The sequence below is a fragment of the Sinohyriopsis cumingii genome, chromosome 9, assembly GCF_028554795.1.
Source record: "Sinohyriopsis cumingii isolate HCF-2022 chromosome 9, ASM2855479v2, whole genome shotgun sequence".
NCBI lineage: Eukaryota > Metazoa > Mollusca > Bivalvia > Unionida > Unionidae > Sinohyriopsis > Sinohyriopsis cumingii.
The window spans coordinates 76070226-76093682 of NC_142969.1; the positions used below are offsets into that span (position 1 = coordinate 76070226).

The 23457-nt window shown below is 36.2% G+C and overlaps 1 protein-coding gene across 2 annotated transcripts in view; it reads left to right on the forward strand.

Annotated features, from left to right (window-relative positions):
* Positions 1-23457, forward strand: part of LOC149792048 (uncharacterized) — a 48883-nt gene that overhangs the window by 6273 nt on the left and 19153 nt on the right. The window contains exons 3-5 of one of the 2 annotated variants that reach the window (XM_089970541.1): positions 1210-1368; positions 5249-5630; positions 12818-12865. In XM_089970541.1, the coding sequence (XP_089826667.1) occupies positions 1210-1368; positions 5249-5630; positions 12818-12865 (589 nt within the window). The remainder of the gene's footprint in view (positions 1-1209; positions 1369-5248; positions 5631-12817; positions 12866-23457) is intronic. The other variant, XM_089970542.1, reaches the window with a different exon arrangement.

The window sequence follows — 23457 nt, forward strand, 5'->3', positions numbered from 1 at the left end:
AGATCAGTCCCTGAGAATCTTAGATACTGGACTTGTTTATCACAGGACATGTACATTAGGATCAGTCCCTGAGATGTCTTAGATACCAGACTTGTTTCTCACAGGACATATACATTGGGTTCAATTTCTGAGATATCTTAGCACCAGACTTGTCTGTCACAGGACATGTACACTAGGATCAGTCCCTAAGAATCTTAGATACAGGACTTGTTTATCACAGGACATGTACATTAGGATCAATCCCTGAGATATCTTAGATACCAGACTCATTTATCACAGGACATGTACATTAGGATCAGTCCCTGAGAATCTTAGATACTGGACTTGTTTATCACAGGACATGTACATCAGGATCAGTTATGATATATCTTATATGCAGGACTTGTTTATCACAGGACATGTACATTAAGATTAGTTGTGATGTATCTTAGATACAGTACTTGTTTATCACAGGACATGTACACTAGGATCAATCCCTGAGATATCTTAGATACAGGACTTGTTTATCACAGGACATGTACATTAGGATCAGTCCCTGAGATACTTTGATACCGGACTTGTTTATCACAGGACATGTCCATTAGGATCAGTCCTTGAGAATCTTAGATACAGGACTTGTTTATTACAGGACATGTACACTAGGATCTGCCCCTGAGAATCTTAGATACAGGACTTGTTTATCACAGGACATGTACATTAGGATCAATTCCTGAGATATCTTAGATACCGGACTCATTTATCACAGGACATGTACATTAGGATCAGTCCCTGAGAATCTTAGATACTGGACTTGTTTATCACAGGACATGTACATTAGGATCAATCCCTGATACACTGTATATCTTAGATACCATAGTTGTTTATCACAGGACATGTACATTAGGATCAGTCCCTGAGAATCTTAGATACCGGACTCATTTATCACAGGACATGTACATTAGGATCAGTCCCTGAGAATCTTAGATACAGGACATGTTTCACACAGGACATGTACATCAGGATCCATCAATTAGATATCTTATTTCCATATATATATATATATATGTTGCATGCTTGACTCATTTACTTTAATAGTTTGAAATTTAGTAGAGTTGCATTTAAAGCATATGACTCAGTGGGTCATTGATCCTATGTATACTACCCCATTTTACACATCCCACTTTAAACTGGCTTTATTAATTATGTTGTACATTCTCTTGATTATTTCAGATTTCTAGTATACGCAACAAGGTCATGCATGATGGTGAAATGAAAGTTTCTGATGCAGACAGAATGAGTTTCATACAACAAATCATACAGTTGTTAGAAGATCCAGTCTGTCTGAAGGCATTACAGGATTGTAAGGCTGCAGTTGACAACATCCACAAGGTATCTTTATTTGAGGATCGTAAATCTATTTATCAGGCAGAGGTATAGTATGTTCGTAGATTCCATATCATCATGTATTAGGATTCATACAACAAAACCATACAGTTATCTGGTTAGTACAAGGTCATGTCAGTCTGAAGTCCTTAGAGGATTGTTTTCTTGGAGTTAATAATATCCATAAGATACATGTACAGTATGTTTATCAGAAGATAATTGACCATTGTGTATCAGGATTCATAGAATGAATTGAGTGGGTATTAAGAATTCTTTACTATTGTGTATCAGGATTCATAGAATGAATTGAAAGGGTATTAAGAATTCTTCATTATTGTGTATTAAGGTTCATTGAATGAATCATATGCTATTAGGAGATTCTTAGTTTCCGCATTTGCCCAGGCCATCAATCCAACACTTTGAGAAAATTGATCTGACTGTAACACAGTGTAAGTTTTTATTTGCAATCACAGGTACTAGGTCTAATAAATTTCCACTTCGAAATCTACCAAGGTAATTCCATTGCTCTCAGCTGAAACAAAATATGATGTAAATAACAATAGACCCAACTCTATCCGTTTTAGGTTTTTCCAGATTAATAGCAAATATATGTACATGATTTTTTTTTTTATCAACTATTGAACACTAATAATCTTATTCATGGTAATCAGTCAGAATCACTGCAGTATGTCTGTGATTGGTAAGTGGCTGAAAGGTTTAGCTAAGGGAGAAAATGTTGGCATTATCATGGTAGATTTTCATGTAGCTTTTGATCATGTAGAGCATGAAATTTGCTAAGAAGATGAAGATCTATCATTGAAATGAAAACTGATAAATTTGTTTACTTAATTTATAAAGTGCAAAAAGTCTCTTTAAATGATCTTTAAATGATCACCTTTCTGAAAGCGAAATGATTATTGTGAACCACAGGGCTTTATCCTTGAACCTTTGTTATTTCATTTAATGTGCTGATGAATTGCCCCATTAGACAGAAAGTTCACTTTTCTTCCATTGACCTTTATACAGATGAAATTTATGCAGATGACTCTTTATGGCTCAGATAAAAACCCAAACTCTACTTGAAGATAATTTACAAGATACTCTGAACAGATTTGATACATGGTGCACGGAAAACAGTATGATTAAAAATACACAAAAACAAAAGCTGTATTATTTCCAACAAAACAAATATGAGCAAGGTTAGATAGCAGTAGACTCCAGGTTAGACAGACTGTCACAGCAATAGACTCCAGGTTAGACAGACTGTCACAGCAATAGACTCCAAGTTCTTTTTGACAAGTGGAACATTAGCATGACCTGTCACGATAACATTCTTGGTGTATTTATAGATAACAATCTAACTTGGTATATTCAGCCAATGACAGGGTCATTATGTGGTTCCTATTTAAGTGTACATTCAGAATTTGCTGATTTTTTTTTTTTTTTGTTAAATTAAAAGTGGATGTCAACTGTAATTTAATTATCCATACCTCAGAGAAGTACTTATCATGTTTAAATAGCAATATAAATATACATTGCTCAAGAGAAGATCAATACGGTGGGCCTCTCATCAAATCATTGCATATGTTTATTCGGATTTCTGTGAATAAAGAAAAAGCGTAAACATATCCAGTACTTTCATTCATTGGCTGTTTAAATGTTTAATCAGTGAAGTCGACCAGCAAAGATGGAGGGGATTTTGTTCCTAATAATTGTGTAAGATATACTATACCTAAATTATGATTGCTGCAGCAGCTGCTTTGAAATTCTTGTTATTTCTTAGAAATATCAGGAATAACTTCAACACTTAGCAGTTAAGAATGATCATATCTTGTATTCCTGGAAATTCTTTCTGGTAAGTAGAGAGCGAGTCTGTTCAAAGGACACTTATATATGTTGTATCACTCATGTATTACAACAACAAATCTTTTGTTTGTTGTTTTAATATGTTTTCCTTTGTTGATATTTTTCTAGTTTGCACCCTTAGCAAGTCATTTGAATTATGCCAGGTACTGAGGAATTGATGTCTGAATTATCAGAAAGTCGTTTGAATGATCCCAGATGTTAAGGAATTGGTGTTTGAGTTTGTAGCAAGTCATTTGAATGATGCCAATTAGAAATGCCATGGATGAGTGTAAGGATGGACAGGAATGCTATCAATGAGGAATGGGTAGGAATGCAATGGATGAGTGTATGGATGGGTAGGAATGCTATGGATAAGTGTATGGGTGGGTAGGAATGCTATAGATGAGTGTAAGAATGCTATGGATGAGTGTAGGGATGGATAGGAATGCAATGGATGAGTGTAGGGATGGATAGGAATGCTATGGATGAGTGTAGAGATGGATAGGAATACTATAGATGAGTAGGGATGGATAGGAATGCAATGGATAGTGTAGGGATGGATAGGAATGCTATGGATGAGTATATGGATGGGTATGAATGCTATGGATGAGTGTATGGATGGGTAGGAATGCAATAGATGAGTGTAGGAATGCTATAGATGAGTGTAGGAATGCTATAGATGAGTGTATGGATGGGTAGGAATGCAATGGATAAGTGTATGAGTGGGTAGGAATGTAATGGATGGGTAGGAATGCAATAGATGAGTGTAGGAATGCTATAGATGAGTGTAGGAATGGGTAGTAATGCTAGGGATGGATAGGAATCTTATAGATGAGTGTAGGGATGTGTGTGAATGCTATGGATGAGTGTAGGGATGGATAGGAATGTTATAGATGAGTGTAGGGATGGGTAGGAGTACTATAGATGAGTGTAGAGATGGGTAGGAATGCTATGGATGAGTGTGTAGATATGGGTAGGAATACTAGGGATGAGTGTAGAGATGGGTAGGAATGCTATGGATGAGTGTAGAGATGGGTAGGAATGCTATAGATGAGTGTAGGGATGGGTAGGAATGCTATAGATGAGTGTAGGGATGGGTAGGAATGCTATAGATGAGTGTAGGGATGTGTAGGAATGCTATGGATGAGTGTAGGGATGGGTAGGAAATCTATAGATGAGTGTAGGGATGGGTAGGAATGCTATGGATGAGTGTATGGATGGGTAGGAATGCTATGGATGAGTGTAGGGATGGGTAGGAATGCTATAGATGAGTGTAGGGATGGGTAGGAATGCTATAGATGAGTGTAGGGATGGGTAGGAATGCTATAGATGAGTGTAGGGATGTGTAGGAATGCTATGGATGAGTGTAGGGATGGGTAGGAAAGCTATAGATGAGTGTAGGAATGGGTAGGAATGCTATGGATGAGTGTATGGATGGGTAGGAATGCTATGGATGAGTGTATGGATGGGTAGGAATGCTATAGATGAGTGTAGGGATGGGTAGGAATGCTATAGATGAGTGTAGGGATGTGTAGGAATGCTATGGATGAGTGTAGGGATGGGTAGGAAAGCTATAGATGAGTGTAGGGATGGGTAGGAATGCTATGGATGAGTGTATGAATGGGTAGGAATGCTATGGATGAGTGTAGGGATGGGTAGGAATGCTATAGATGAGTGTAGGGATGGGTAGGAATGCTATAGATGAGTATAGGGATGGGTAGGAATGCTAGGGATGAGTGTGGGGATGGGTAGGAATGCTAGAATTGACGAGAAGAACATAATGATGCGGCATTTTTCTAGTTTTCATAATGTACTATATGTTTTTTATTAATAATATCATTCTTCTGTTTGACTTTTTCCTGTGCCTCACTTGACACATTTTAAAACACTGAATTATTACATGACTTGTCTATGCATATAAAAGTAGGCTGTACAACATAACTCAGTTCAATTTACACTGTTAGTTTGTACTGTAGATTACAATTTTAATAACTGTTATTAATATACATTTAGGTACATGTGTAGTCATGTCTGTTTGCAGATTAACAATGACTCAGTTGATGTCTTCTTTAATGTGGATCTAGAGATGACAGCTTTGAGGGCATCGGTAAGTGAGGTCAGTCAGGAACTTGGAATACAGAGGACAAGAACATCAGACACTATTGACTCCTTAAAAGAAGAATATAGACAAATTAGAGAACAACTTACAAAAAGATTGGAGGATGTTGAGACTAGAATGGATACCATTGAAAGGGACGTCAGGTCAGCACAGGAACAGACAGATACTGCACTACAGCAACAGGAGAAGAACTCAGCAAGTATAGTCAAACATGGGATAAGACTAGATGCAGTTGAGGAAAATGTAGTAAAACTGCAAGAGGAGATTGAACAAATGACAAAAGGCAACAACTCTTGTATGAAAGGTAAAGATTTTTATGGCTGTTATCATACTTTTTATCTCTTTTTAATTAACACTCGGGGAAAATTTGTAAAATATTTTGGTTCAAATTTTGAGGAATTAGAAAAACATAAGAAAAATAATTCTGGCTCATTCTTGTGTTGTTTCTTATTTGTTTGTTACAGCTTAAATATTTTGCATCTTGAAAGTGTTTAACTAAAACTTTTTCATCATCACACATTTAGGTACATGCACGAGGAGCCTAAGCGACTTCACATTCAGTTCGGGCAATAATTGTTTTCTACATGCATGTCTCTAGCGCTTATAAAACTGTTAATATATGTGTAATTCCTTTGCAAATGGGTATATATCGGTGAGTTTATATTCCAGACCATTGATAGCATCCAGATACCAACTTCAGTGTTTTTACTTGTAAGGGTGGTTTATGGATCATTTTACCCTACAAGTATTGTCTTATAATGGATATTGTTGCTCCTTTGTTTGTCTCTATAACGGTGCCTCAGTTCCCTTTTATGTGGTGTTATTTTATTGTGCGTAATGTAGATACTTGTTTTCATTTCTGCATTGCTTCCGCTCTGGTCTGACCAGTACAGTCGAGAGTTCTATACTTGGTTGAATTAGTTGCATCCTGCTCCTGCATGTTTCTATAGCGACACTTTATCCTTGTTTATAAGCATAAACATTCCGTCATATTTAACAAGCACTTAGTCACTCGAATGGGTAGCCTATGTGACTTCACAAGATCAATTCAGGCTACACTGTTAACATGTGTGCATGTCTTTATACTCTTAAGAATCTCAATAATGGGATAATTCTTTCTTTTTGGGTACATACAGTTTCATTTACAACGGCATCCTTTTGCTTTGGAATGCCGTGCTTCAATGATTCTACCTGTACATGCCATCCATGACCTTCCCTACAGATAGCTTTGTAACTGAGATGGATCAGCTCTGCACGGACATGGCATTCTAAATAGCGATGCAGGGTTACAGTTACATACGTTTTGCTCTATATTTTTGTACAGATTCAGGGGTCAAGATAGACTTTAATTTTAGGGAGAAGTGAATTCTCTTTTTGGACTGAACAGGGAGAAGTGGGAGCAAAGCAAGATATGCAATATATATTATAATAAAAGATGTGTGTGTGTGTGTGTGTATGTTTTCTTTCTCTTAATTGAATTGTGCCCTCTATTTTTCGGTATTTTTATTCTGTGCTTAACATTGGTTATAAGCAGTAATTTATTTTCAAGACAAAAAATGTCTGAGTTGTATGTACATTATAAACACACTTTCTACGTTTCTAAATATTATCATATTCATATCCATAGGACTTTAAAATAAACTGGAAGCTATACACTGTATTGAATTTCAACTGATAGGAGTAACTAGACTACACTGTTATAATTGCAATTTAGTAAAAATGCTTGACCAACTACCCATAAACAAGTTTTTTTTGCTTTATGAAAATTCACTATAAATGATGGTTTAAAAAAAAAATTTAAACTTGTTTTGAAACAACCCCTGTATCAAATGCACACAGTGACATATCTTCATCCCAGTTTCTTTCTTGCTGATAAACTATTCACAAATAACAGAATGAAGCATTACACTTGTTGTATAAAGTAACTAAAACTTCTTTTCAATCGAATTGAAGCGGCCAATATACGAGTGCATCTGTATTTAGAAAGGGGGGTTTTCTTAAAGTAATTCTAGCTTCATAACAACAGTCCATTGATAGGATTAGAAATTTACGGTTTTATTATTTGTTTACATACATGTGGTAACAGCAGGCATTAGTTAATATTATTTCGCTTCACTGCTTTTCTTCTTCCATATTTTCACAAAAATGAGTGAGCACAACTGTGACCTTACAGTGTTTATTGAATTCTGCAGCATAGCATTGTCAATTATGTTTGGGACCTTCATAATTGCATTGTTGTGCCAAATCAATAATAAAATAGTATATAGACTCTGCTTTCTATAAATTGGATATTTTCCTTAATAGATTTGCCTAAATGCTTATGAAAACAGAGAATCTAATAAAGTAGTACTTCCCAGACATGATGATTCTGCCATTATTTCACCCGGATAGGTTCACTTGCAGTTTCAATCTGACTTTATGAAGAAAATAATGTACACATGGCAGTTAAAATATTCAGATTACTGATTCTAACACAAATTGCTGTTTACATACTGTTTCTAAGTTTCAAAACATAAATTTATGTTTTTTATCAACTGTTCACTTGCAGAAATCTGCCATTAACAGCTGCTATAACCAGAGACATATATAACACATCTCTGTTATTACTTGGGAAAGGGTTCAATCAAAACACGTGTCTGTGAATGTGCACAAGTTTCTTTGTCATTGACTTGATGTCTACATTTTGCCTTGAGCTAAAACACCACCAGAAATAATTGAAGTGATGGAGCATCTCAGAAGTTGCAGTCATTGCCACACGCAGCCCCAGCACCCATTCACCACCACAGGACTCTGCATTTTTGGAACTCCCTCTACCTTACCTCCTCAGGGTCCAACTTGATTCCTGAATAGCGAGGTACAGAGGCAACAAACAGTCAAGTTCCATCTCACCCAACAGACACATGGACAGGTTACATGGATCAACCATCCCATAACCCATCCCATCTGATGCTATCCTCCCCACATGGACAGGTTACATGCATCAAACATCCCATAACCCATTCTGACTGATGATCCTAATGCTGTCCTCCACATGGATGGCCTGTTTCTGTTGTGACCAGCCTAGGCCATATACTAGTGATCATGAATCGTAAAACATCAATCGCTAACAGGCTGTCTTCCAGTACGTCAAACCCTACTTTAGCTGACATGTGCAGGAACCAGTCTAACCCTCATACCTCTTCAAGATGTTCTAAGTCATGGTTTCTAATTCCTGGTGTTCTATAAATTTCGTGAGCAACTGACCTCATCACTCATTACTAGCTAAGTCTCAAGCATTACAGTGGACTCTAGCCTCACCTCATGCAACCAAGATGATGTTGCTTATTCTCCAGTACTGTCACCTATTCTACGTCGTCTGATGGCACATGAAGATTCAGCATTCTGAACCTCCATTGGAACACTTTCCACAGCCAGAGTTTTGTCCTCCTCCTCCAACTCCATCAACAATCAGGACCAGAAGCTCCAGCATCAGTTAATCTTTAGACAGAATGGAAGAGACAGACTTCATTTATTTCCACAGTCTGGGAGAGTTACAGACATTCTGACTTGCTTTCATCATCAGTTTGTTGGTCATTTTACTTATACAACCTACCAGACTTTCATGTGGAAACTCTAGCAGTTGACAGTGATATCACCACTTTGCGGATTACAAAGCCACACTCCATATGTAAGGACCGGATAGCCTTTGATGTCACCCAGCAGTTAGTGTGCACTGTTGAACTGTCATCTCTATGACTATCATCTAGCAGACGGTACATAGCCTATCGTCTCTGTCTCAGAATACCTCGGGGCATGCATGGGAGTCAGTCTCAAGATTGGCACGAGTACTGAACAGAGCTACTCAACACACTTTGGCCAGTGCCATAACCACTGCAGCAAATTTACAATTGGCAGAACCTTCTGTTTAAAGTTTTGAAGGATGAAGTCCTCCAACAAACCATCATGGAGACATATTTCCCTCTCTACCACCATCACAGCATCGATACTGGGATAGTACGGGAAATCAACAATAGAACCCAAGTGCCACTCATAGGATATAAACCTATCAAACCTCCACCCAGCAAAAGTTTTTGTATACCTCAACGGACATAGCACTAAGAGGGTCCTATCTATCATTCCAGCCTTTTCTTAGTCTCAAAGGCAACAGCACTCTACATCTTTTCATTGTCCAAAGCACACTCAATCAATTCATCCATACCCCTGTGTTCCCAATGGAAACACCACAGTACATTTGAATGCCATCTATGAGGGCTTAAATGGTGCATACCTTTATGTCTTCCAGGATATTCCTGCAATCTTTCTACAACATTGTATACCAATTCAGGGCACTCCCATGTGGGTGCTACATCGGCTCATGGGTCTTCTCTCGTCTGACGAATTGAGTTATGGCGCATGTCCAGACCATGTCTATGGTGGCAACATCACGTTACCTGGATAACATCCTGCAGCAACATCAGCATGTTAGAACTAACAAAACATGATAACCCTTCCAATCTGGACTTCTGATCAATAAGGAAAACTCTGACCTTGTATCATCTCAACAATTTGTTCACCTAGGTATGGAGTTTGAGACACAGGCAACATATTTCCTATCCCTCAGTATCGGGCATTGAAATAGGAACCATGATAACACTTTACATTCGAGGAAGATCTAACTGCAATGGGAATTCCTTTGCCTAGTAGGCATGTTCATTGTGGCAGCAGACCTCATTGCTGCTTTTTAGTCTGCATGAATGTAGTCCTAAAGTTTGCCCACTGGACCATCCTGACAACCATCTGCATCCAATTGAGGCACCATCTGCAGAATTATGACAACAAACCTTGGTTCACGGTGGGGATACATCTGCCCAAGATTACATTCTGTACTGATGCAAGTACGGAAGGCTATGTAATCCACTTACTACCATCCTTTTGGGAAGCCAGTGGTAAGCGGTGCATTCTCTCCCCAGGAGAAAAAAGCCTTTCACTGGTAGCAGAACTATTTGCATGGCAAGGGAATTCTCAGTGGTGACTTATCTCAAACAACAAGGAGGAACCAAGTCCCCAGACCTTTGCATCATGGTGTGGGACTTTCTAAAGTGGTTTTGTCAACACCAAATGAAAAAATTGCATTTGGAAAAATGAATAAGTGTCTAGAATATTGGTCAAGAACTCTCAGACATCAGGCTTTGTGTGCATGTATTTTTTTCCTTTGGTAGGAAACACTGGACCTGAGGTTGCATCATTTTTAGTTTTGAAAATTGGCATTTTAATATTGCTTTGTCCCGAAAACATGCATCATCGTCTTGATCTTTAGATACATGAGTGACTCTTTCCATTCAGTCATTGTAATTAATCGTAAAGAAATGCAAAACTAATTTTTAAGATATTTATATACCGATATATTTGGCATGTATCAACATGTTTACTTCAACATACATCAGTGATCAAAAGTACATCTCGCGAATAAAGTAAACCTTCACAGTTATTATGCACAAAAGATCTAAACAGTAACCATCTATGTTTTTGCTATATATTTTTAATTTATTAGCCTCTAATGCAACCTCAAAGAAAATTAAAATTATTATAGATATGGCTATATAGTAAATAAAATAGCATCTTTTGGAGTGAATTTCATTTTACATCAAGCTGTTTTAAAAGTGATTTTCATGATTAATTAAATACAACAGGTAAGTTATATGAACTTGAAGTGCAAGTATAAATACTTTGTACTGTAGTACAATTTAAGCCGGTTAGTCATTTTAGATTTTTAACATTGATAAGAATAGTTTTTAATAAACCTATCATTTAATGTTTGTCAGATATATACAGGTTATGTCATGTGATTTGGTAGGCAGAGAGATCTCTTATCTGGCATAAGGTCATTCTTTGGCTCAAAATGAAATAATTGGATTTGAAATAAATTCAGTGCATTTTGAACCTAAATTTTACACTCTGTACTTTGTGTGTAAGGCAGTACTGTGCTTGACCAAAATTTTTTCATTCAAGCAAAACTTTAAGTTTTCAAAGATGCTGAACTTTTTTTCAAATCATATGAATTTTGTATGTGATCGGACAAAATGTATGTATGTGATCGGAATAACAAAGGAATAATATGCATAATCACTGTTGAGTCTAAATATATCAAATACTGGTATTTGTCTACTGCACCAAGTGTTTAGCAATTTAATTAAATTAAAAGCCCTTTCTTTTACATTCTGAGCAGAGTTTCAACATTTTATTTTAATTCAAGCCTTTACACCTGTAATAAGGTAAATGATAATGAAGATAATTATTATTATTTCTATTATTATTATTATTATTATTATTATTACTGTTGTATTTATGACTAGAATTTCAAATGCAGTCTTATGGAAGAAACCATCAAATGGGTGAATTGCACCTTTTTATATGCATGCTAGAAGATGGTGTGTATTATATATGAAATTGTCCATCCATCTGTCCATTTGGGTCAAGAGGTCAAAGTCACAGTGATTAAAAGAAATGCCATCTTTATTTTTGACCATGTACCTTGACCAGAGTTATTGCATGCCTTGCCCATAAAGATGTATATTAATTTGAGAGTTAAAGGTGAAGGTCATTGTTACTAATAGAACATGTTTTGCCAGGGAACTTCTGTTGTAGAAAAAGTTTTTTGATTAGACATTGTGGATAGTTTGCACTTATGTTAATAAACCATTGAATCTGTAGTCTGAATGGTCAGGTGTCATGGTCATTGTAAGTCAAATAGTGGTTGAGTGTTAAGAGCCAGTAGAGTAAGCACAGGGTGGGCATGACCACTCCAGTTGCCTAGTGGTTAGAGCATCCGCCTTGGATGTGGGACGTTGCGGGTTCGAACCATGGCTTAGTCATGCAAAAGACTTACTAAAATGGTACTAACAGCTGCCTCACTTGGCACTCAGCATAAAGAGGTTAGTGTTAGGACTAGTCAGCCTGGTGTCAGGATAATGCGATTGGTTGTGACATAATGCCACATGTCTGCAGCATGATAACCCAGTTTTAGACATCGCTATAATCTGCCACACTGCAGATATCATAGTGTTATGACCAGAAGATTGATAAAGCTACATTAAAAATCCAAATCACACACACACATACACACACACACACACATACAGTGTGGGCATACAGTATACCACTTACTTTACTCTTGTTTCATATTATAAGTGTTGACACACAAGTACACTTGTACGTAAATTTAACGATTTCTCCAGGTCAATGTTTTATACAGGGAATATGCAAGATACCTTTTCTCTTAAATGAACTGTGCATTGTGGTATTTTCATCATTTTACAAGTTTAATGTCGGATGTAAGCACGGATTGCCATATTACAACAAAAGTCATTGTTCTAAAACATAAACAATATAGTCTCTGGGTGCTGAAATAGTTATATGATCCTATTTGCTGTAGTCTTGAACAATTTTCATTTTGTAGGAATTTAAATTTTAAAACAAACATTACAGACTTATATCTTTTGTATCTCCATTTAGCCCTGACAGAGAGAAGACCAGAGAGTGATGGCCTCAAGCAGCTTAAGAGTAAGTTTACACACACACACACACACACATGATTATCACACACACACATAATTATCACATACACACACATAATTATCACATACACACATAATTATCACACACACACATAATTATCACACACACATGATTATCTCACACACACACAAACACACATGATTATCACACACACACACAATAATTATCACACACATAATTATCACATACACACACAATGATTATCACACAAACACACACATAATTATCACATATACACACACATAATTATCACACACACACACATGATTATCACACACACACACATGATTATCTTGTCAAGCACAGTGGTCTTTGGCTTCTTAGACCTCAAGGCAGTTGAGCTTAAAGCATATGTGCTAGCCAGACTTTTATCATCACAGGCTCCAAGGGAGATTAGCTCTATAAAATAACTGGGTAAACCTCTGAACATTATTATTATTATTATTATCATTAGCACATTTGGTCCTAACATCCGTTCATCAACATTTGATTGTTATCATCCTACAGGATGCATTTTATCTTATTTTGACTTGGACGTTGTCTCCTGAGCTGAAATCCTATTTTGCATATGTTATGTATATCTAGATTTGGAACATAACTTTATCCAACTTTTATTTAAAAAATTCAATGCTGTAAATCATACAGAACATATTTTAGTTAATTTTTGCATACAAGACCAGAGTATCTTAAGAGTTTGTTATAGGATCGATAAAACGATGCTTACATATGTGTTCACAAAAATTATTAATAATGGTCTTAATAATAACACTTAAATGGCCCCTTTGGCTTACTTTTGCATTGGCTGATGGGTTGTCATATTATCTAGAAGAATTCATTAATTTGGTTGGGCTAGGTCACATGAACAGGCCAGTTTTATGCAAAATGAGTAGTGTGGTCTGTCTTGTAGGGTCTGTTGTTGAATTTTATTTATAACTTTTTTAAATTGTTAAGTTTTACAAAACTTGTTGCTTTTGCTTTTTTCTGTTACTTAGGTTTTGACCACAGAGTTATATCAGTATCAGCTATGGTCTCAAAAATGCACAACAAGCAAATGTACTAATGAAGCTACACAATGTCAAATCAGACCCTGCAGTTTGGACCATCTATGAATTCCACAAAATTTCTGAAATCTTCAGACTTTACTTCCCAAAATCAAAACAAAACAAAATATAGAAGTGTTAAGTTTGTACACACAAACATGCTTGATTATATTGTCAAACACAATGCTCTTTGGCTCCACTGACCTCAACGGCATTTGAGCTTCACATTGTATGTGCTAGCCTGTCTTCCATCATCAAGGGCTTGACGGGAGATTAGTTCCTATAAACTAATTGGGTAACCCTCTGAACATAAAAACTATTGTTATTGCTATTAATATTATTATTATTATTATTATTATTATTATTATCATATTTTGCCAAAATGCCAGACCTGTGAGCTAATGGTATGGCCCTGTGTCCATCCGTTCATCAACATTTGGTTGTTATCATCTTAGAAGACAATAGATGCTATCCTAAAAACTTTTACCCAGATTCTGCTCATAGATTCAACAAAAGTTGTGCTAGTCATATATAAGGATTCCATATACTTTCTATCACTGTTATGAACAAGCTGAAAATATCAGAATCATGGAGACATATTTAAATACCAGCCTTGTAGGTTCCTTACTCAGCACACTCAGCTCAACCTTTTCTGCATCATTCTCTGACTTTAGTATGTCTGATATACCTAAGATCAGAGCCACACAGATAATCCCATGCAGGAAAGTCATGTACAGAGTGAAAATGAAAACAATGGTACAGATGATGATTTGGAGTTATCCAATATGTCTGACAGTTATCTGGAATTCCTCAGGGTCAAACATAATAAATACAGTGTTACTGTGCATATAGATCCACAAATGTTTGTGTTTGTAAAACAGATATTGGATTCTGAACCTTGGATGACCTAATGCAGTTCAAGTGTACAAAATGGTACTATCAACAGAACAAAAGAGAAAAACACTGTGATGGCTACATTGTATAAAACAACATGTGGCCTACACATACAGGGGCTAAACAGTTTTCCATGGTTAAATCATATTATCTGTAAATGTAGACAGGATGAGAATACCCGTGATAAAGGCAGCTATATGATGACATCTGCACCAGTAACTAGATGTAGTACCAAACATGAAACAGTTCCTAAAGTCTTTGACCTAGAAGACTCAGGCAATAAAATTAACACCCCTCCAGAGTTTCAGGCAGTTAACACTCCATAAATCATTACCACTGCAGTGATGGCTTAAACCATAATGATTTCTTGTGTCTACATCGAAAAACAATTAGGAACTTGGAGGCCCACATTGAAGAATTAAAACTACAGTTACATGCTATTAAGTCAGCACAGGGAAGGATTAATGAGCAAGTAACCTCATGTGAAAGAGCAATTCAGACAGACTCCCAAACAGAAACAGTGTCAGATGCTCAGACATAGACAATCCCAATACCAGCCAAGAGAAAATGTAAAATGACCATGCAAATAAAAACTGATACCCAAAGTAAACCTGCATTGCAAACAACAGTACCCCCCTCTAAGTCATGTGTCACACTGGCAACAGCAATAAGTGTACACCCATGGCCCTCAGCTCAGACAAGTCTGTTGCCTACACCAACAACTGCATTACCCAGTGTTCACATAAATGTGTCAACATCAACATCAGCTCGATTAGTTCACACAACTGAAACACCAATTTCAGCACCCTTTCCTCCAAGAGATGTGTCTGATATAAAAACTACCAAAGTCCAACACATGACATCACAAGCCAGAAAAGATAGGACTCTAAAAATTGGCTCCTCAATATTGAAAAGTATAATACCAAGCAGACCTTTTAAAACAGATGTACAGACTCTAAGATGTGCAATAATCCACGTCACAGACAGAATAATGAAAAGTGACCTAACCAAATGCAACCAGATTATTCTTTTAGAAGGTGGAAATGATGCCAGGGATGGAAGGTCACTGAATCAAATCAGAACATATTTTGAACGTTTAATGTATGCTGCTAGGTGTTTCTGCCCAAATACATTTGAAATAAGGATATCTGGACTACCTCCTTGTGTGGACACCAGGGTGAAAGAAATCAACGATCTGATAATTGACCTATGTGAAGACTTCTACGTACTGTACATTTGACAATACATATCTTTCTTTCTTCAGAACCAGGATTTCAATCTAAGTCTTTACCACAGAGATAAAATTCATTTAAGCAGAAAAGGAACCTCTCAACTACTGAGAAATATTAACATGTATGCCCCCATTTTCAGGCACTATAATGAAGAGTACTGTCTCTACTGTGGAGAAACTGGGCACATGACACAGGTATGCCATCATGGCAAACAGATTGAGTGCTTCAGATGCCATAAAATTATGGACACAAACAAAGACTCTGTCAGTCAGTGTATTATTATACATACTAGGAAGCCACGCAAAGAGGAGAATGCCATTGCTTCATTTACAACAAATCTAAATGTAGTCAGTGAGACTCTTGACTCTAACTATTCAGTGGACACTATTGTAAATGTTAAAGTTGACAGATTTTCAGGCACAGTATGTGACTTTGAAGACACTAATATATATGAACATTTAACTTTAGAAATAGGATGTCAGAATGATAAATGTAGTATGGAGACAATCTCAATTAGTACCCCATTGCACTGATAATCTATTTCACTGCCAACGCTACAATAAACTATTACACAGGGACAGAGAGCCAGTGTGGGGAGGTCTTGTTTTATATATTAGAGAAGACGTAAATGTAGAAAGGCGACTTGACTTGGACTCAAATGAAATTGAAAGTATCTGGGTGGAAATTTCTCAAAATAATGCAAAATCATTCCAAGTTGGTTTCATTTATAGGCCACCTTCCTCCAAAGCAATTTGGAATGATAACTTTTTGAAACGAATGGAACATGTACTTGCACAGGAGAAAGAAACATATATACTCGGTGATATAAGATATGTTTCTATATCCCACCAATATAAAAAACTTTCTTAAAAAATGTCTCAGATAACTTGATACCAAGAAAGCTACAAGACTTGATCGGATTGGTCCATGACTCATTAAATCTTCTGCCTCTTCTATTTCAGATAGCATTACATTCATAATCAATTTAAGTATTGCAACCTCATCTGTCCCCAAAATATGGAAAACTGCAAAAGTAACTCCTATTCACAATTCGGGGTTCTGTGGATGATGCTGATAACTATCGACCAATCTCAGTACTACCAAACTTGTCAAAATTGGTTCAAAAACATGTCCATTATTCATTCATGTCATATTAACCAAACACTTGCTGTTACACCCTAATCAATCAGGCTTTAGACAGAAACATTCATGTGAGACTGCCTTGATCTCCCTAACTGATATAATGGCTTCAAGCACTTGACCAAGGTAAAATAATAGGATCTGTAAATTTTGTAGATTTCAGGAACACTTTTGACATGGTGGATCATGAAATCCTTTTGAAGAAACTGAAAATCTACCAATGTGATGAAAGAAGAGTTAGATGGTTGACTTCATACTTAAGTGAGAGAACACAACATGTTTATATAAATAATGTTCTGTCTGAACCTGGAACAATTAGACCTAGAGTACCACAAGGCTCAATTCTAGGTCCATTACTATTTATTTTATTTATTAATGACCTACCACCTTTACTAAGTGACTCAATATCATCTACAGATCTCTATGCAGATGACACAACGTTGTCAGACATCCAAACATAAAGCATGAACTCGAAATTTCTTTACAGAATGCCCTAAACAAACTGGAAAACTGGTGCACATGCAATGGCATGGTGGTAAATGCTGGTAAAACTAAGATATTACTTATCTCAACATGGCAAAAAAGGACAAATCTTGATAGTGATGAACTATGTCAGACATGGAAGGATAAAAATTTGCAAATGGTCTGCCATGATAGACTACTTGGTGTTCTGGTAGATAATAACCTAACATGGACTGAACATATAAAAAAAATATCAGTAAAAAAGTCAATTCAAGTATATGGATTCTCAGTAGGATAAGTCAATGTACAGGATATGCAATAATAGTGCTCCTGAATATTTACAATAACTATTCCAGTATAGGCTACCTGGTAATACCCCCCACCTGTGATCCATGTCTACCAAGATAGAATAGTTCTTAGCTAACTGTGTTACCCTCTTTAAATAACGTCATTATTATTATTATTATTATTATTACAGTTACAAAGTTGATAGGTTAACTGCGTAGTTAATAGTATCAATTCAGTTTAAGTTCAATAGCAGTTCAATAACAACAAGTTCAGTAATTGTGCTCTCTCCAAAATCCACAAATCAAGAAACTCATGTCGCTTTAATTTTCATGTTGGGTCATTCATTTGTCTAATTGCAGCAAGAAGTACTTAAGGCACGACATTGTCTATGTTGACATATTAAAAGTGTATCATCATTAGATAGTAGTACTTTATTGCTCAATGTATATTAGAATTAACGTAGATAGAGACTATGGTAATTAGCATATATGTTTGTAAATGAACATGGAAGTTTATAAAAGCATTTTATCATACTATTGATCATAACTGACACCAGGCTTGTGTAATCAGCGTTCAGGCAACAAGTTGAAGCCATTGATAAAAATGTCACATGTGTCTTAGTTTATATTTCTGTCCATCTCTCATCTCATTGAACAGTCATAATCGTAGTCTTTTATCTTCCAATATATAAAATCTAGTATCAAAATTCTAACTTTATAGTTTAAGTGAATATCTGGTTTGATTGAATTATTGATGTCAGATAGTTAAATAATTTCATTCTTCAGCAGGTTTCCATCTGTACGATGTCACTGGAGTCTCTATTGTCCAGTAAAATCAAAGATGGAACTTTCATAGCCATAGATGATCTTGTAACGTTCCTTAAATCTATCCATTTAATTCATGACATGAAAAATTGTGAAGAAAGTAAATATTTTATAAGATTTACAAGACATGATACTGGGATAATCCAGAGAGAAGAAAAGAAATTGGTTTCATTGTTGTCTTTCTTTTAATTTATGTTTCATCACTTGGTTGACTTCCGGGTTTGCAAAGTGGTATGTGATGAACTCTTAGACCAAAAAACAGTCTACATCTTCAACCAAATTGAACAAATCAACATGGAACTTTTATCAACAACTAGCGTCTGTTAAAATTTTAAGTTTGGGTCTGTATGAAGAAACAATTATAAAGCTACAACTTGATGGGCTAAAAATTCCGTCTTTAATTATTGATTATAAAGCACAGATCACCGACATAGAAAAAATGAATAAATTTGAACTGTTTGAGTGGCACTGTAATACCTTTTGTAAAAAAGAAGTGTCAGACTATAAAGATGAGCAGGAAAGTAAATGGGAATCTTTGGATTATGTAACGAGTTGGCAGAAAAGAGACAAGTACTTGAAGGTCTGTCAGCGGAATGTTGCTTGGAAGTTTGCTGCTGACGCAATAAATGGAATTACTATCCATCTGGAAAGTATCCATCAACCTGAGGGAATAGAAATGAACACAGAAAATGCTCTTAGAGACACACTTGCTCTTCAGTTTAAAATTATTGTATGTTTTCAGTGCATGAATGTGTGTGCACATAAAGCAGGAATTCACATTGGTATTGAATTACAGGAATTGCAACATAATATTGAAACATATGATATCTCTCTGATAATTCATGCCTCTCTGAAGAAAAATCGCATTGTATATGTCCCTGTGATACTTTTCTTTCCCAAAGGCTGCCTTCTGCCTGGTGAGCATTTTCCTGCAAGTCATCTGAAATCTGGAAAACTCCAACACCACTGCATGTCCCTTTCATCTTGTCTGGATGACCAAAATCTCTCAGAGGAATACAGAATTATTAACTCCTTTTGCTTTTAATGTTTTAGAGAGGAGAAACATTCTCTTGTGGCACCCTTCGATGTGAACCACTTTAAAATAAGGATAGAATGGCACTTGCAAATTCCTTTACCAATGCAGTGTTTATTAGAACAAACACTACTGAACAAAGACAGCCTCAGGCATTGATCATCAGATGATTTCTACACCTCAAAACTGCCCTGTTTATATTTCCATTTTGATTCATCACTGAAACACTTAATGGAAATCAGAGTGCTCTCATAAAACGATATTATCACAGGTGAGTTGTTCAGCAACTACTATAACATCACATCTGGTTTTTTTTCATCAAATCAGCTGCCAATATAAGCCAAAGTTTGCAAAAAGGAGACAGATGTTTCAAGAAAGCAGCAGACCCAGAACATTGTCACTTTAAAACATATCTGAAAAGCAAGTGACGTCTCATCTTCTGAACATTTGGTTTTTTTCGGAGTCTGATCTCTTGTATTTTTTCATGGACAATCTTGTCCAGCTAGCCATGAAAACAGACCCACAACCTGTTGAAAGGAAACTAAACCAGCAATGTACCCTGCACATCACAATAAAAAGGCATTCCAAAGGATTCAAACGATGTATTAACATGGCATCTTCCACTGTGTGAAGAAAAAGAAGATCGTGCTTGCAAGGAAGTACCACAACTGAAACAAAATATCTAGAATTGGTGCTTCTAACGATGACCTCAGATGAAGAGTGTGCTTTTGAACATTTTCAGCAGCAAGCCACTTGGGGCCTGAAATACATCTGAACAAAAATTTACGTCATTACAGTCCTTCACAGAAATTCTAGACAAAGCGGCTTCGATGGAAAATTCTAAATTTCAGCAAACAAACATGGATTTAGATGAAAGCTTTTCATCCTTGGCCATCCATGATGTGGAGAAAATGGATACTCTCAGTGATAATGACAGAAACAAAACACTAAACATCTCCAGTGGAGATATAGAGGGTATTAATGGAGCCATTACCTCCATTACAGCGGTTGACAGTAATGGGGGATACAGTCGAGGATATGAAAAACATCCAGTATGATACAAATGTATCTTGTTATTTGTTGCCATATATTGATGTCAGTGATGAGGAGGACGTAAAACCAATTTAGAGGAAGAGAAGGAAGAAGAATATTCATATATTAGGATAAAAGTTGATACTGATAAAGATATTCTCCAAGATGATCAAGCCCTCCTTGAAGAAATACAAATATCATATATGACAAACAAATATGCAAGAGTAGTTTGCGGTACTGATAGTAGCATACTATAGTATCAAGATCTAAACAAGACACCATCACCGCCACTATTATGTCGTCGTTCTCCACCTTTCAGTGGTAGAGATGATGATATAACTACATTGAAAGTGGTTCTCGATTTTTTGGAGAAGGCTGAATTGAGTGAAACAAATGAAAAAGTTTTGTTTGCACCTGACTGCAAGATTGCAAGAAATGTTTTTAAACTTATAGATGGGAACTAAAAGTATGCAATATTTCTTCTAGAATTTCCAGTACTGCACTTTAGAAAGTCCAAAATCATGAATTTAATATCAGTCTATGAAACACCAGGCCTCATTCATATACTGAAATATATAAGAGATGATGATGTTGAAAAAGACTGCAGTAAATTAGTAACTATTGAGAATATCAACAAATGTTGAAAGAATTCATTAAGAAAACATCCACTGAGAATAAAACATTTCCCTGCATACTGATAAAATGAGGCATTGTGACGAAATTGTAGCAATCGCTGTTACTAACATACTACAAGGAAAATATGGATACAGCTTACATCTGTCCAGTATGAAAACATCACTTTCATTCTCATTTTTAAATGGAGGTTCCTTTTATCCTTGATTTTGCTCACGGCTATTGCTAGAACATTACCAATCAAGTCATTTTCACAGACTAATGAAACATGCTATATTCAGTACCTCCCACAATGGTGGTATTGTCAGCTCTGGATTAGACACTGCTCAAGAGATTGACCACAGAGATGCAAAGAAATGTATTCGACCACACTAAGCAATGTAATGATAAAGATGTCCACTGTAGACAAGCAGAAACAAGTGCAAACAGTAATCCAGTCTGTCATCTCAGGAGAGGATGCTTCAAAGATTAAGCAAGATGAGACAAAAGATTAAGAGATAGCATCCAAAATATCAGAATGGTACATGGGGAAAAAAGCCTGTGATAATGACTTGGGACATATTGTAAGAACAATTCAGCTTATACATCGAAGAAAGGGAATGCCATTAAGTTTTGAACCTATTCTAAGAAATGTATATTACAAGGAGAATCCAGAGGTGTAGCAACAGGTATTAGATTCAACCACAGAAGAGATAGGAAAATTCATGATTCACAGATATACAGCAAGAGAGGAGCAAACAGAACCAAACATCTCATTAACATAATAAGAAGATCAAAAGGCTCAACAAACAAGAGGACTAAAGGCACACCAAAACATACACCAAGCAAGAGCATGAAAGAGAAAAATAATGAGAAATGAAAAAGGACAGTGAAGAAGATGACAATGATTTTGGACTGTCTAATCTCTTCCATGAATACATGCCAGTCAGTCTTTAAGCCAGATGGGACACAATCATCCACCAATAAATCAATCGATGTGAAACGAGCTCTTCACAAGTTCACAAAGAAAACCTCTGATAAACTAGTACCCTATGGCACATTTTAAAACCTAGGTTATTATCAATAGGTGGTTCCCTGAGTACCCGGATACTAATTGGCATCTTTGCTAAGTTGGATCAGAGTTTTCTAGATTTATCATTTATTGTAATGGTATACAAGTTTTCTGCCAGTGCTCATAAAGGCAGCACTCACATTGTTTTCAAGTTGACAAACCTTGTGATTGAGCCTTAAGTATACATACTTTTTCAGTGTCAAGCAGAGGTTTGTCTTTTCCTGTAAATAATTGATCTTAACCCTATATCTTGTTTTACCATGTAAGAACTCTTTGATTGAGCCACTTCTGTGGTACACTGGCAAGTAACAGAGGGTGGTTATTTCATCTTGCCGCACAAACGACATGGTCAGTTGCAATTTTTAATAGATTTTACAAATTGTATGACCAAAGCATTACTTACAAAGCTCAAGCTCTGACTTTAAAATTAGTATGCATCTAGTATGACAGTGAGGCCAAGGAAAGGGAGTCACATGATATATATGATGACTACACCACTACATACTGGACAATAATGGAGGATTTCAGAACTTTATCAGACAATGAGGTTGAATTCTTAGACTTTGGAAAAGACCTTGCATTAGACAGTAGTGTGGGGCCTGTAGCAAATTTTATAAAGGGGCCACAATTTCTTTAAAAAAAAAACACAAAAAATATATTAAACAATGTACATTTTTAACTTGCATAGTAAAGTAATTGTATTTTTTCAATTGCTATGCCACCGTCACTGCCAGTGAGTGGGTGAGCTACATAATACGACAAATATGTCTGACATTTCAGTAATAGTATTATTTACATGTAGGTAATTGATAGCTTGAAAGCATTTAGCGCAGGGCCCTTGAAAGTGTGGGGCCCATAGCATTATATGCTACTTTTACTACTAGGATAATCATGAACTGTTAGTGATATTTATAAGATACTGGGTGAATAAAACAAATGTGGACTTAA